Genomic DNA, 17,382 nt, shown 5'->3' on the forward strand with positions numbered 1-17,382 from the left:
TGCTTTCTTTTACTAATTCTTCAAATGAAACGTTTATTTATTTGAGTAAGATATCAATAAAATTAAATGGATTAAACTGTTTGGAACTATTCGTATGTTTGCGATGTGTACGCTGCAAGTACTTACTGTGGTACCGTTGTAACGTGTTGTATTGTGTGTAATCGCATATTTTCGGTAAGTATTGCATTTATTTTTTAAATACGACTTGTGTGACTAGTTTTTGAAGTTGCTAATATTTGTGAACTGGTACTGCCGATTTAACCTTATCCGAGGCGTGGTCATTGTGAAATTTACCCGCGCAATCCTGAACATTTGCCAGATTCAAAATCAAGTGGTAAAAAAACCACTATAAAAGCGTGTACGATACGGTTATCATCACAATTCAGTCGACATCAATACAGCAATGGCCTACAAGGTAAACCATCTCATAAACTTGTATATAATATCGAAATTAACAAATATCTTTTTTGACAGTTCGTCGTCCTCAGCGCTCTCGTCGCTTACGCTAGCGCCGGTTTGGTTGGTGCCCCAGCCACCCTCTCCACCGCTCCCATCGCCTACGGCGGCTACGGTGGATACGGTGCCTACGGTGGCTCTCTCCTCCGTGCTGCCCCAATTGCCCGTGTCGCTTCTCCTCTGGCCTACGCCGCCCCAGTTGCCCGTGTCGCTGCCCCTCTCGCCTACGCCGCCCCTTATGCCCGTGCTGCTGTCGCTGCCCCCGTCGCCGTCGCCAAAACCGTAGTCGCTGACGAGTACGACCCCAACCCACAGTACTCTTTCGGATATGATGTCCAGGACGGTTTGACCGGAGACTCCAAGAACCAAGTTGAAAGCCGCAGCGGAGATGTCGTCCAAGGCAGCTACTCTCTCGTCGACCCTGACGGCACCAGACGTACCGTCGAATACACCGCCGACCCCATCAACGGATTCAACGCCGTAGTCCACAGAGAACCTCTCGTTGCTAAAGCTGTCGTCGCCGCCCCAGCCATCGCCAAAGTACATGCTCCTCTTGCTTACTCTGGTGGTTACCTCCACTAAATTGTTTGTGTAAATACGTAATTTATTAATATTGTTCAATAAAGTTGAAAACTTTACTACATTGTTTTACATTTTCGACCCAGTGACCGAAGAAAGAAAACAATCACCAACATCAAAACAGACTGATAGTTAAATATTTCTAAATACGATTTTGCACTTTCAAGGAAGTACAAAAAATATCTAATGAGCAACAACTCTACTGGAAAATTTGGGTTGATGAAATTAAAGGTACGCATTCTTTTTTATAATTTTCGTAAATACTCTTAATAAGTGTTGAGCTCGATTGATAATGAAAAATGTTGCATTAAGCAACCGTTTACGCCTCGACTTGATCCTTCGCACAACAGTTTTGGTTGTTTCGGGTTTGAACCGCAAGCTTTCCTAAATAAGAGTGTAATTACATCGGCTTTGATTGACCGCACAGTATCCGCATCTGATTTCGGAATTTCATTAAACGCGATTCCAAAACTCTGTATCATTAAAATTAAATTAAATTGCTTTTCTTACACAAACAAGAACGCTTTTCGTTACACATATTTGCCACGAAATGAAAAAGTCTCGCTTTGAGTGCAAAAAACGGTTTTTTCAAATTAAAACCGAGAGGAGAATTAACAAGCAGACCAAACAACCTGATTTATTTAATGGTAATAATAATTACAAAGAAGCTTTTACAACGATCACGCAAATAACAATTAATTGGAATTTCAGCATCGACCGAGATCAAAGAGGTTTTTTCCTGAGAAAGTAATTTTTCACTCTGTGTAGGATTATATTTCTGCTATTGCGATAAAGTCGGACAATTTAAACAGAGAACGAAATATATACAGGGTGTATTAAAAACAGCGTATAAGGTTTACATCACATGATTTAATGTTGAAATATAAGTAAAAAACTCTAGTAACGATTTTCTGTTAACTCTTTGCTCATAGAGTTATTAACGGTCAAACTTGGAAATTTGCTTCGATTGTAATGGACAAATAGGTACATTTAAATAGTATCAATAACACTTAATAATGCTTAATAATGCTTTTCATAAATTTGGAATCTATTGCAACGATTTTTCGAACTTGAGTAAAGTCAGAAAGTAAGGATTGTCATTAACTTATTAATGTCATTTTTGATATGTAAATGATAATTTAAAAATTATTCGTCTAAGACCAAATTCACATTAGAATTTTTTGTTTGCTATTCAACGTAGATTCGTGTAACATAAATATTATGCGCCATTTTTAATGCACCCTGTATATAACATTCGAATATTTCCTCCAAAAATTTTAATTTAATCAGATTATCGAAAATTGCACTAGTGTCATTTGATTCATTTGAGGAACATGCAGAGTTTTACAGCGATTAATTCCCACATATATCAAACGTTTCGTATTCAGCCAATCAGAGCGCTTGCTTTCATCCAATCAAAAATGTTTATCGCGGATAAATCGTCCTCCTAGTCTGTCTTCTGTCAAAAGCGGATAAAATTGCATGCTACTCCTGTCAGATTTTCAAATTGTTTTTAATAATTGTGTTTTTAATAAATGTAAGTATTATAAATAAATAATTAACGTTAAAGTTTGTATTCTGGAATTAATCTTGCCAAAAATAACACGACCTAGTTTTTTATATCTGACAATCCAACTCGAAAATTTTTAACCAATCGAATTGCAGCATTTTCAAATTTGGACCAATCAAATTGATTTATAGTGACAATCCAACTCGAAAATTTTTAACCAATCGAATTGCAGCATTTTTCAAACTTAGACCAATCAAATTGATTTATAGTGAAAAAACACCGAGCAGAGTGAAAAAACAACCCGCTGAGTGAAAAAACAACTAGTGGTTTTTCAGCGAAAAAATTTATGTCAAAATGAAACGTCAAATTTATTAGGTCAGCTCGATAAAAATTTTCTCGGTGGATTGTCAAGTCGAATACAATTCGTGGTCTAATTTTTTCTGCAAAATTTGTCATTTAAGACATTCGTAGCTTTTGCTTTTGGAAAATTATACTCGTCTCCTTCGTCGACTCGTGTAATTTTCGTTGCAAAAGCTACTCATGTCTTAAATGACAAATTTTGTCGGAAAAAATTAGACCACTTATTGTATTATAATATGACAATCCAACTCGAAAATTTTTAACCAATCGAATTGCAGCATTCTTCAAATTTGGACCAATCAAATTGATTTATAGTGAAAAAACACCGAGCAGAGTGAAAAAACAACCAGCTAAGTGAAAAAACAACTAGTGGTTTTTCAGCGAAAAAATGTATGTCAAAATGAAACGTCAAATTTATTAGGTTAACTCGATAAAAATTTTCTCGGTGGATTGTCAAGTCGAATAAATTCGTGGTCTAATTTTTTCTTCAAAATTTGTCATTTAAGGCATTCGTAGCTTTTGCTTTTGGAAAATTACACTCGTCTCCTTCGTCGACTCGTGTAATTTTCGTTGCAAAAGCTACTCAAGTCTTAAATGACAAATTTTGTCGGAAAAAATTAGACCACTTATTGTATTATATATGATAAATTTCCCAATTTTCACTCAAACATTTTTGCTTTAGACAATTTTACGAGTTAAATTTGGGCATTTTTATTCTGGTTGCCCAAATTCAACTCGTAAAATTGTCAAAGCAAAAAGTTTTCGTAAAATTGAAAAATTTATCCGATAAAAAAACTAGGTCTTGTTATTTTACCTTCGATAAAATTTCTATAAAACTCATGCTACTCAACCAATCACATTTAAATTATTAACACCAGTGAACGGCCCGTGCTTACGCACTAAAATCTATAAAATATATGAATTATTGACAATTAATTTAACAAAATTAATTTGACAAAAAAAACCTTCCAGTGCTGCACGTTGTCGTCAAACGTGACACTCTTTTCGTTACAATGCAACAAGTTATCGTAAATTGATCGACGAATTCAAAACTCTTATGGTATTAATACCGATTATTATTCAAGATTATAACAAACAAACTAACGACATTCTCAATCTTTGTAACAAATGTCAATCAAAATCACATTTAACTGAAAACACTTAATGTTGTCGTATTTTCACTCGAAAGTGAATAGATATGACATAACAATTTCAATTCAAAAAGTAACCTATGACTGATTCCGGCCAATCGACAAAGTGAAGTTTTGTAAATCTGCGTGGGTCAGAAAATTACAGTTGTGTACCACTCTGTATTGTTAAATTATAATATGTACAGTCGATGGACAAATAAAACTGGGACAAAAATGACAATCACATAAGTCAAAATTTACAAATTTGCATCGTTTAATTACGGCTTTATCACAAATAGGTTAACTTTGGTATGACATATTATATAGACACTGACAAATATATTGACAATTCAATGGTCTGATTTACATAGATCAAATTTTAAGTGTCCCAGTTTTATTTGTCTACCGACCGTACTTGTTGCTTCCTTGAAAATTATGTCTACATTGTTAAATAATCTATCTAAATACCATGCAAGGAGAATTTTTTGACAATGCTTGTCGTTCCGTTACAAATTATGCAAATTTCACTCTACCAAGTCATACCGAAATACCACTCAGCTCTAGTCTCGTGATATTTTAACAGTGACTTTGTTGCATGAAATTAAGAAGCATAATGCCAAGAAAAAGTATTCTCAAAAAAATTTCACATTTTTCATCCATTCTCCATCATCTCCATCCTTTTTGAAAGCGATAAGTACCGAGTGATCAAAAAGAAAACAAACCAAGTGTGCTACCTCATCTTTTGTTTTATCGAAAAGTTTGTCTTAGATTGATTCGTACTCATATTGAATACTGGCTATGTACATAAATTAATTAATTACATATTAATAATCATTAATGTTTTATCTTCAATGGTAACACTCATTTTACCACTTTTTCCGAGATATTACAGTAAACGTCAGTAAACTTTCCCGAAATCTTAAAGTGGCTTCCTAGGTTAACAACAGCATATCGTTAACGTTTCTTTGATATTTCCGTAAAACATTTGTTTATCAGTGGCGTCGTGTTTGGGAATAAGGCTGGTAAATCACCCATTCTGACCAACGTAAAATGTTGCTCTTGTTAATTTTATACATTTTTCTAAGACCGCTAGTGTAAATAGCGAAAATCGCACAAACGACCCCTCTAGTAAACGCTTCCTTACGTACGTGTACAGTAAATTAACTCCGCCCACTACTTGTTAGGGAATTTTACGATTTAGCCAAATTATGATGGCAGCACCTATGACCGTTGCTAAGCAACCGCCGTTCAGTGACAGTTTAGACTTCTTTCAATTGACATTTTCATCTCGTTGCGTGAAGTTATTTAATAAAATGTAACATTTATAACAATATTATTTGCTTCTTAACTAAGTGAATTCAACTTTAGCTGTAAAATGTTCAGCGCAAGCGAGGATGAATTGCGTACGCCGCCTGAAATGCTCAAAATTCCAACCAACAATCTGCTGCCAAAGAAATCTCGCGACAGATACGAGTGTTTATCAAACATTTATGAATTGGAAAGAAAAGAATAACATTAAATCTTTTCAGCAAATGTACTGTTGGCATATTTCGAAGACAATTCCAATACAATGAAACCATCTGCTAAAATAATGCATTTCTGTTGTAACTGTAAGTTATGATCGTAGAAATTTTTTTTTTTTAAATTTTGTGGGGATCATTCCGGTCGTAGATTAGTACGGGTAGTAGAAAAAGTATAGTACATTACTCGAGTAGTAACGAGATTACGTGCACGTGGATTTACATTACTCGCTCCTTCGTCGCTCGTATGTAATTCATCCACTTGTACGTAATATGCTCTTTACTACTCTCGTAATGTACTAATGTACTATTTCTCCATTATCAGACAATAATAATATAATGCATAATTATAATTATTCGAATGTCCAAAATTCACGAGGATTCATTTATTATAAAGTAGCGTTTGAGACTACAAATTGTCTACGCTACGCCCATGCATTAAACACTTATTTGCATAGCATTCCGCTACGACATGACCGATAATTTATGCAACGCTTGGTCTGATTTGTTTTTTTTTTATCACGTACATCTACTGGCTGTTCACTACAGCAAAGCCATTTATTTAAACGACTGATGAAATACTTTTTGTAAAATAAAACTAATATTTTCTCTTATTAAATCCAGTCACGAAATTATATCGTCGAATTACATTCGAAATTTGTTTTAACAATTCAAGTACTGTAAAGCTCGACATTCTGATTCGACATTTTGGGGTGATAGTTCATCTCGTCAAATTTCTAGACAAGCTTTCGTTAAAAACAAAAAAAACGATCGGTTAAAAACAAAGCTCCTGAGTAATTACAGTCGAATAAAATTACATATGTTTAAATGGTATAACAGTTGGGACCGTCAGTTTAGGTAATGTGGTGACATTTGGATTGCTTAGTTGCGTGACACATTGCGCAATCGAACTTCCTAACGGCATTATCGTGAAAAATACTAGTCCAACGAAATCTTGCATGTGATCAAATTTGTTTAGAATTTAATAAGCTATTAAATTTTCACGTCGAACTAACACAAATCAGTACCTATAATCAACAGGGAGGATTATTTTATTTTGGACCCCCTAGGGGAGTTCAACAGATAGAATTACACTGAAAATTGTTGTTAACGATAATAATCTACGCTCGAGGAGGAGTACAAAAATAGTTTTCTCTCCTATTGTAAAATGATTGACAATTTAAGTCAATATTGACTGTTTTTCGACGAGGACTTTAAAAATTAATACCTCTTGTAACAAAGAATTTAAAGAAATCAAAATTGCACAAATGACAAATTATTATTATTGATTAACTCGCCCTCATCTCGAATTTACAACAAAAATTAAGTATAATAAAATGCGAAGTTTTTAGTATTTTAGTAATCTATTTCGCCACTCTCTAATCCAATTTTTCTTCTTAAATGTGAAATAGATTAAATATTGAAGTATTCAATTGTACATTTTTTTCTAAAATACCGCACGATTTCGGGAGTAGAATCGTTAACGAATATTTTTTTAGTAGTATGTAGTAGTAAATTCCATTTACTATAATAAACATTGAATGAGCTCTGTGATTATTGGATAACACGTTTTAAGGTTGTGAAACCAAGGACGATTTAGTGAAAATGATGTAATCAAGAATAAAATTACATTTTTAAAATATAAATATCAAATTCAGTAAGAAGATGAAGATGAATTTTTGAAAATATTTTTTTTGCGTTATTGAATCGGATAACGTTTAAATAAAAGTCCGTACAATTCGTTATTCTATTGTAATCAGAGATATGTAAAAGTAACTGGCTGTTGTTTATCAGTTTCAAAAACCAGATCACCCATTTCTTCGATCTCAAATTAGCTAACGCTTGTGATCTAATGCGAAGAACTTGTACCTACTTGAACAACTTAACCTTATTCAAGGTGTGGTAATTATGAAATTCACCCGCGCGATTCCAAACGACAACCCTACTATAAAAGCTGGTGAAAATGTGCGAATAGTCAGCACAATTCAGTTGACAATCAAACAGCAACAACAATGGCATTCAAGGTAAGATTACTCAAAATTAAATCAATTACGAGTTTTCTTATTGTGAATTTGATATTCCCTTTTAGGTCGTCGTCCTCAGCGCCGTCTTGGCTTACGCTAACGCTGGGTTGCTCGGAGCCCCAGCCACCCTCACCTACGGCGCTCCCGTAGCCCGTGCCATTGCCGCTCCCATTGCCCCAATTGCCCGTGTTGCTGCTCCTCTTGCCGTCGCTGCTCCCGTTGCCCGCGTTGCCGCTCCTCTTGCCGTCGCCGCTCCCATTGCCCGCGTTGCTGCTCCTCTCGCCGTCGCCGCTCCCATTGCCCGTGCCGCCGTCGCTGCCCCCGTCGCCGTCGCCAAAACCGTAGTCGCTGACGAGTACGACCCCAACCCACAGTACTCTTTCGGATACGACGTCCAGGACGGTTTGACCGGAGACTCCAAGAGCCAAGTTGAAAGCCGCAGCGGAGATGTCGTCCAAGGCAGCTACTCTCTCGTCGATCCTGACGGCACCCGCCGTACCGTCGAATACACCGCCGACCCCCTCAACGGATTCAACGCCGTCGTCCACAGGGAACCCCTCGTAGCTAAAGTCGCCGCTCCAGTTGCCGTTGCCGCTCCCGCCATCGCTAGAGTAGCCGCTCCCGTCGCCGTCGCTGCCCCCGCCATCGCTAGAGTAGCCGCTCCCGTCGCCGTCGCTGCTCCAGCTATCGCCAGAGTGGCCGCTCCCTTGGCTGTCGCCTCCCCAGTGCTCCGCACCGCCGCTTATGCCGCCCCCATCGCCAAATATGGTGCTCCCCTCGCCTACTCCGCTTCCGTTCTTCACTAAATAGTGATTTGTGTTTGTTTAATTTATTATGTTCGATTTAATAAAAACTTGGCTTTGATCACATTGATTCGTTTCAATTCCATTCAGTGTAGAGTGAAGTTTAAGGAAAATAAAGAACCTTCAATAATGTCATATTAGGAAAATAAGGTGTTGGCAGAAGATTTTGAAATTTATGTTTTTATTTACAATATTTACAACAAAAAATATTTTAATCAACTCTATTATGCTTATCTAAACTAAACCAACAAACAATACTTAGTAGTTTTTCGAAAATTTAAACTAAATATGATATATTGCCGGAACATTATAGATATGGACTGGGGACTTGTCGTTAAGTTGGCACTATCAGGAAAAGTAACTATAGGCGCGCTTATAAGGATGTGGAATTTATGACAGATTTCTCACTAACGTACAGTTCAATCATTAGTTTTAAGTGACCTTGAGTTTGACAATCCACATCTAAAACGTTTTAACTATATGCACAATGATGTTTAGAAGAGTGGTCGACATTTTTTAAAATGTAAAATGTTTGCTAGACATTATCAATCCCCGGAAGTCCTACGGTAAAAAGAAGATGAAAAGCAGCCATGACAAAATAATCCCATTTGGCCGCCCAACGAAAATATTATTTATTAAAACAAAATGCTTTTAAAGAATCACCACCGCTTAATAAAATATTTTGGGAATGCCAATGCCGGCATCAAAGTCTTTTATCTTTTTTAACCGTCTAAAGGTTTTCAAGAAAATGTTTTTTCTTTCAAGTTCCTAAGTAAAACTGTTTTCATTGAAAATATCTTGCGGTGTAGGTATAAATTTCCAAAATGTACTCTTTAATAATTCTTCTTTTTAATTAACAGTTTCGTATTACAAAAAAAGATAAAAACCATAACTGCATTTTCTAGCTGTAAACTTCATTAGATAAAATTTAAATTCACCGACATTTAAAAATTAATTAGTACAAAATGAACTACAAAATCACGTGGAGAAACAAGTATTCATCAAATCACTACTTGCGCAGATTTATCGCGTAAAAATTGTGTAACTGAGCGTCTATTTCAACATTGTTTTAATTATTATTATTAATTACGGCAGGTTTTTTAAATTGTTAAATTTTTCAGAAGCTCGTAATGTGACATTAAGGTCAAGAACAGTAACAACTTTTTATTCATTCACTCTTTAAATTGGTTATTACAACATTCTTTAACAAAATTTCATCGTTCAATTTGATTTATGTATTTTTAATTCCTCATCCAATGTTTTCACATATTTAAATATCTTGAACACTCATCATTTTGTATCAATTAAATTGTCACATTTTAGCAACAGATATAAGGAGCTGACATTCTATTAGATCGTCAGGGTTGAGGACACAACGTGACATTTCGTGATTGCGCCCACAAAATCCGCCGGAATTTCACAATCCATATTTCATATTTTTGACAATAATTATAAACTGGTCTTGTTGATATTCCTCGCGAATTTCATATTCTTATTGTTTTTTTTTTCAAATATTTTGTGCCCGATAAAAAATGAACAAACAAATCTTTACAGCAAAATTTGTACACAATGAAAATTTGGAAGTGACTGTTTCTCGCTCGCTCGGCTAAACTCGGCTCCCCCGAACTTACTTGAATGAGCCTTTCACCTCGGAGCGTGTGGTGTGACATGCGACGGCGTGATGAGTGACACGTGAGGATGAAACTAACTGCGCGGGAATAATGTCGCGATGCGCCTAAAGAAGTTTTCACTTCAAAAACAAATCTTTACAGTAAAATTACCCACAATGTCAAACTAACTATAATTTAATATGTAACTTTAATAATTAGGAAGTTAGTGGAGTATGTTTCGCACAACAGTATTTGTGATTTTAAGTTTAATGGAGTTTCCGATACGTAGAAGGAATTTTGTTACTTAGGGTTAAAAGTTCGCAGACTATTTGTCAACGTTGCCGTCAATAAATTCACCAAAGAAGATTCTATAATAAATCTATTTTTCATTCAACGCTTTCGGTAGTTACGGCAGCAAGGAAAACCCGATTACTTAATGGACTAATAATAAGATATTTAACTTGAGAGTTGAACGACGAAATGAGTTATCTTCTGTTAAGTTTCTAGTCTTTTAAAAATATCTGGGATGAAACAATTTCACCTTATCTGCCGCGTTCGGATTTCCCCTAATCGGGGAGAAAATCAACCGAGAGCCTCCCTTTTGGTTCAATACCAACCCACGTCTCGTTCCAGCAATTAAAACATTTATTTTACGAAAATAAAACAGACACCTAAAGACCGTTCGGTGAACATTATCGTCGTTTTATCCTCCACCGCGCTGTTTAAATATTACCCTTGCTTATTTTTACGGGTGTGTAAAATTTTCCCCGCGTTTTTTCCCCTTCCAAATTCCTCGTGTCACATCAATTTCGATTACAGTCTTGTTTTCTTCATTGCGTCGTCTAATCCTTGTTGTTTGTTGCTTTGAGATTTGTAGACAACGCTCGTTCCATCTTGCACCACTTTCTATTATACAGCGCAATTTCGTAACGAAACAGTGAGTAATACGGTAAAAACGAAAATAGGGGTTCGTAAAATTGTTATTGCAAGAACACAGGTTCGCACCGTAGGCAACGTATACTACAGTGTTTAACGAATTGCATAAATCACACACTTACGTCATTGTTGGTGTAAGGAGCTATGGGTCCGTCGCTGGTTTCCCACTTGTTTGCGATGCGAATGGTTTCCGCTGTTTTCTCCTGCACGGATTTTGTTTCATCTAGAAGTGTCAACTCGTAGAATTCTTGTATATCTGCAAAAAATCATCATTACATTAATACTAGTGTAAAATTCTGCCACTGACGACGTATATTCCAAGTGGTAACGTACGTTATAATTAAAAGTTGTTCGCTCAACAAGGCCGTTAATTAAAACCCGACAGATTCGAGTTGGATTGGGTATAATCAAATTGTTTCGGATCAGACAAATAATTCACGAATTGATGGAAAAAATCCTGGAAAAAGTTTATAACGGAGCCATAAACTGAAGAGCGAGGGCAAAATATTCGAACGTTTCAACAATTCATTCATCCGTCAAATAGGTAGCAAACTAAATATCACAAAATCGAAAATTTTTGTTTTAAATTATTAAACGTTGATGGATCAATCTAGATTCATTACGTTTTTCTTATAAATCTAAATACAAATGTGCTCGGCCCTTGCTTTTGAAATTCTCTTATAAGGCGAAAAAATCTGAAAAATGGTAAGAAGTTTATGACTTTGCATTTCTGTGTAAATGAAAAAGTATCGCATATAAATCGGAATTCTCCCTGGACGTAAAAGAACAAAAACCGATAAAAAGCTTTTCAGCTTTGAAAGCGCTGACACGTATGTGCAAAATATTACAGTGCAAATGAAGATTTAGCATGATAGTAGTAGAGAAGTAATTCTATAAATAATTATAAGATAAAAATGGGAGATTTTCAATTATGCAAGATATTTATCCCGGCGCATCCACCATAAACTATGTCGTGAATCGTGAATCTGCTGACCGAAAGTAAATTATTTACAGTTAAAAATTACCTGGTTTCAAACATATTCTTACTGCCTCCTGAACTTCATTTATAAGCTATAGTTTCACAGTGAATATAATTTTGTGGGATCCTAGTAGGCGTTGAAAGTTTACAGACTCTTTCACCAGAAATCAAATAATGTTAGTATGATCTACGATATGCAACTCTCAGAAGAAATTGGTTTTACGTAGATTGACAAAATATGTGCTTTACAAAGAAAATGAAATAAAAAAGAAGAAGGTAAATAACATCAGTGACTCAGTTAAAAAAGTAAACATGAAAATTCAAAAAATGGCTCAAAGTGTCCTCCATTTTACTCTAAATATCTTCTCACTCTCACTTTCTTATTTTGAAAATTATTTTGTGACATCTGTTCATTGATGTTACGACAACAGTTGGTAATCTCTTCTATTAACTCGTTTAAATTATTCATTTGTCGTTTATACACTTCGTTTTTTAAGGAGTTAAGTCAGGTGAACAGATTATTCTGAAATCAGTTACAATAATTTAACTGCTTTCGGGATCATTAGGGAGGAGCTTTTGTCCACTTGTTACTTTGTAACAATTTAATGACATGTACTGCCAGGTACACCATTTCCCTTTTTCAACATTACCGGTAGTAACAAAAGGATTATCTGCGAGGGACTTTTCTAAAACATTTTGGCCCGGGTGGTTGGTTAAAAATTCTTCTTTGCAAGCTTGAACGCTTATGTCCATTCTCCATCTCTTTTAACACTTTTGCGGTAATAAGACATTATAATGAACTTATTTAGTTCAAGTATTTTAACAATTACTTCTAAAATATTTGCGAGGTTATAAAATTATGCTAATTTTCAATATCTTTGTATATCACCGGAAATTATTTAGCTTTGGAAAAAGCTTTTTTTAAACAAACACACCAGAGCGGAACACACAACAAAGGAGGACTTCGAAAGCGGAAATGAGGTTAAATTGACTTTGTGTTGACAGCTTGTGAATATTCGACAGTTTGCGATTAGTATTTTATTAATTTAAACGAGGTGGTAAATTCAAATTCAGACCCATCTGCGATCCTACATTCTTTTATAGACAGTCTGTATATATTTTCCGTTACTTAGCAAACTGTTAGAGTTAATACAGTTGGTTGCAAAAAAACGAGAACTCTCAGAATAAAATTGACAGATTTTTACTATTTTTTCATAGTGTGAAACCTTCTTACGAAAGATAGGTAAGAATTATGATCAAAATTCAATGACATTTAAAAAAATTATTTGATAGATATTGTCAAGTAGATAATTCATTGACAAATGGACAAAACCAAATTTTCATTAGGAGCATTTTCATTTTCCGTTTTTTTTTTGCAACCAAATGTACCAGGTGAGCCACGTCAACGGTTCGTCGTTTCTCGATGACGAAGCTGTCATGTAGCTCGCATTTGCCGCTTATTGTTTTTCTTTGTTTAAAAATAAACATTACTGAAATTCGGTGATTTAGGTTCTGTCCTTTGCAAGATCTCTTTTCGTCGCTCGGCAACTTCGAAAAACACTACCCTGATCCCGATAAAACTTGATGGGGGAGATGTATCGGCGATTTATGGCCTTAATTTTATTCTAGATGCTATTTACGTCAATAAAAAAATGTTTTATAAACAGTAATCAGCTATCCAGTATGCGATAACGTCGATCAAAATTCTTTATGCGAACTCTTGCCTTTTCCTTTATGGACCCATACGACGCAACGTGGCAATTCATAAAGTTTGTAGTTTGAAGTAAGTATTTAAAATGTTATTTAAGAAAGAAACAAAGAGAAGCTAATATTTAAATTAATATTCAACAGGTTGAAGGGAAAAAGTTACGGAGAAAATCTATTTAAATAGCAGCGCATTTTCCTTTCTGAAAGGTGTGTCGGCCGTGTTCACAGCGAAAATAACTTGTGAAAATGTGTCAATCTGGTGCGTACTGACCTGTCAAACGAAATATTTCACGTCGGCGAACTTCTGAAAAGACGGTCTATCACCAGTCAACCCCACTAGCAGAAAAACCTATAAATTTTAAACTGGAACTGAGATCTTGTAGCCAAAGTTAACCGATAAAGACTGCGTTTAAATTCTCCTGATGGTTCACGTAAAGACCCCCAATAATCTGTTGACAGTTAAAATAAATAGGAAAAAAAAACTGTATTCCTTGTTGACGTTCCATTAGAAAAGTGTATAACATCAAAAAATATAAAGAGCGAAGTCGCGAGAAGCGTACATTTTTCACGTCACCGTGCCACTTTCCACATCGATTTTTTTGAAAGTGCCTCGGGGATTTAAAAGTAAATGAACAAGTCAGAAATATTTATGAAGGTGTAAAGCTTGTTATGTATCACACTGACACCCTATCAAATATTTACTTAAATTAGGAGCAATCTTCACGACGACACGTGTACAAACGATCCAAGGACAAATCTGGAACGAGTTGAAATTTTAATATCAATATTCACCGAGTTGTACTTCGAAACAAGTCATTTAGGGAAAAGCGAGAACCTGCTCTGTCCGAAGCGCCACTCGGCAAATGATGCCTCCGTGCACACGTCCAGTCTAGAATTCCAAATTGGAAATGGATGTCATCCACGAAGAGGATTTGGATTGGGAGCTGTTAGATCAAAAAGGCATCGGATCGATGAAATCGCCTCCCAAATGAAGATAAACATAACGCCCCAACATCATTTGATCTAAGCCGTTCCTCATATGAACAAATGCTCACCAGGAACGTGAAGAGACAACGGCGAATTGTCATGTGTATTGTTGATGTTGACTCAAGCGAAATAAATGGATTTTAGCTTCTATACAACATACGTGTCTCGGTTCCAACGATTCTTGGATAAATGGCGATTGCCATGTGTATTAGATGTGCTCTGATTTTAAATGCGAAACTGGAAAACTAACGGCGATATTAGTTTCTCGAGAGAGGTATGTTTTTATCACGATCGCAACATCTAATATATACGTTCACGGCTTTTCGGGTTTACGTCGAAACAGAAATGGGTATTCTCATGTATCTAATAAAGGGAGAAGACAACGGATGATATTTTTTGCAACAGTTGCCTCATTCCTGAGTCGACTTGAGCGTAACGTTGAAAACACATTTTTTAATATATTTATAATAATATTTTTTTTCTACCACCGCTAATGTAAATAGCGAAAATCGCACCAACAACCCCTCTAGTAAACGCTTCCTTACTATAGTATATGTATTACTCGAGTAGTAACGAGATTACGGACAGGTGGATTTACATTACTCGCTCCTTCGTTGCTTGTATGTAATTTATCCACTTGTACGTAATATGCTCTTTACTACTCTCGTAATGTAATATACCATTAAAATGAAATGATGACGACATGAATGAAATGATTAATAATTCATAATAAAACACTGAGTTCATTAATACAGAATCCACATTTATTGTGTATTGGATATTATTGCGTACCTTGTGACGTATCTGAAATTCAACACTGCAATGTAACAGTATAACATTGTTACGACAGATTACACGTACTGGTTGGTATACGATGAGGTATACAGGATAATTCACGAGTGATAATGGGCCCGACGGAATTGAAAATGCAACCCGCACTACATTTCCGAAAAAAGCTGGCTATTGAAATTAAAATATCCAGCTTTTTTCGAAAATGTATTGTGGGTTGCATTTTCAATTCCGTCGGGTCAGGTCAGATCAGGTCATTTTGCGTTTAATTTGGTAGTAAAAGCTGTCTGTTGATTTAGATTATGTTTTTCTAAGTTTGAGGTTATAAACAGCGTCAATGTCTAGTGTATTGTTGTCAGTTTTACCAGTTTGCAATAGAAGAATACTCAAACATCGTGGAAAATTCAGCAACATGGTAACACGACACATAATAATATGTACATATGTTCATTTTGATAAGTTCGCATGTCCGCACTTTAGTGACGGAATCAAACAACGTTAAAAAAATAAATCACAACCTCCCATTATGCCAAAATAACGTGGACGGTGTTTAGTCAAACATATCATGTAAAAAAAATATTACAGCGAACTAGCTGAAAGCATAAAATCCTGCAACAATAAAAAATTCATATTTTTAAAATCTAAAAGACAAACTAAATTGAAAAAATATAAAAACGTCGGTCAACATAACGAAAGTTGTTATATCCTCATTTGCACCAAATATGACTAGACAAAAATTGCAAAATTGATTACTTTTTTTATTATACATGTAAAAAAAATTAAATAAAAAACCTTGCCTCTTTAAAAGTACACTAATGCCACCACGGAGGAGATTATTTTAACTTTTTCGGTTGTTCCAATTCCAAAGTATTCTCATCTTTCTAAATCAGAGCATTCAATGAAGGCTTGTTTAAGAACAAATTCACCACAAAGAGCATATTAAAAGTTCAATAACTCGGAGACTTTATGTAGTTTGACGCAAAACCGAGATGGTTTTCATCTGTGGTTTTTCCTTCATGAAGAGTGCCTATGTTCAAATTTACCTTTCAAGAATTACAGATATTACAGATATACAGGGTGTCAGAATTCCAGCGACAAACGTTCAGAGCTAATTCTATGATTAAAAATAAACATAAAACTCTTAATACATGTGGGGTCAAAAACGCTTAGTTTGCGAGATAATCCACAAAAAAAAAGGCAAAAACAATTACGATCTGAATTGAATACAGCCTAATTTAATCTAACGAAAAATACGGAAATTTTGGCCAGCTATAGTTCACTTTTGGATGGCCGCGATTGTACCAATAAATTTCAGCTTTTGTTGCTGGTAAAATTTTTAATCGATTATCTCGCAAACTAAGCGTTTTTGACCCCATATGTAGCAAGAGTGTTATGTTTATTTTTGATCATAGAATTAGCCCTGAATGTTTGTCGGTGAAATTCTGACACTGTATACTAATCATTTTAATATCAATAACATTGTTTGGCATTCTTCTCCCTGGCTTACCCCGAAAAACAGCGACTGTTTCGTTCCTCTCTATTTCAACAGACAAGAACTGAAAATCTTCGAAATTATTTGCATATTTTGGAAAAAAAAACAACAAAAAAAAATCAAAAATAAAGATTGATTAATTTTCAGACGCTGTTGAAACCTTGACTCTTCATAAACATTAATTTTATGTTTCGACCGAAAACACTTTTTAAAAAATAATAACTTTATTAAACACAAGTTACAAAATTAAATACGAATACGACAGTGAGTGTCGTGCACAAAGATGGTAAGAAAATGCCCCCGTGTGGACGTTACGTTTGTCTTATATAGGGAGTGATAATAAAAAAAAGAAGATTAACGACTAAGTGACATCCACACGTTTACAGAAAGTAAAAAAAAATGACATGTGAATCAAATCTGAGTAGGCAAAATAGTAATATGATACAAACGAAATATTGGGGGTGTGAACTAAATCTGAGTAGATAAATTAGGGTCAGGGT

The 17,382-nt window shown here is 35.2% G+C and overlaps 3 protein-coding genes across 12 annotated transcripts in view; 2 read left to right on the forward strand and 1 right to left on the reverse strand.

Moving 5' to 3' along the window:
- The window catches only part of dlg1 (discs large 1), a 347,088-nt gene that overhangs the window by 143,483 nt on the left and 186,223 nt on the right, over positions 1-17,382 (reverse strand). For all 10 annotated transcript variants that reach the window (XM_069054713.1, XM_069054712.1, XM_069054715.1 and 7 more), the window contains one exon: positions 11,051-11,184. In XM_069054713.1, the coding sequence (XP_068910814.1) occupies positions 11,051-11,184 (134 nt within the window). The remainder of the gene's footprint in view (positions 1-11,050; positions 11,185-17,382) is intronic.
- On the forward strand, positions 257-1,094 carry LOC138135815 (larval cuticle protein A1A). The gene is made up of 2 exons (XM_069054741.1): positions 257-415; positions 475-1,094. Exons 1-2 carry the CDS (start codon positions 404-406, stop codon positions 1,036-1,038), a joined length of 576 nt encoding a protein of 191 aa, XP_068910842.1. The 5' UTR covers positions 257-403; the 3' UTR covers positions 1,039-1,094.
- Positions 7,445-8,448, forward strand: LOC138135813 (larval cuticle protein A1A-like). Its single transcript, XM_069054739.1, has 2 exons — positions 7,445-7,579; positions 7,645-8,448. Exons 1-2 carry the CDS (start codon positions 7,568-7,570, stop codon positions 8,383-8,385), a joined length of 753 nt encoding a protein of 250 aa, XP_068910840.1. The 5' UTR covers positions 7,445-7,567; the 3' UTR covers positions 8,386-8,448.

Source organism: Tenebrio molitor, chromosome 7 (assembly GCF_963966145.1).
Source record: "Tenebrio molitor chromosome 7, icTenMoli1.1, whole genome shotgun sequence".
Classification (NCBI taxonomy): Eukaryota; Metazoa; Arthropoda; class Insecta; order Coleoptera; family Tenebrionidae; genus Tenebrio; species Tenebrio molitor.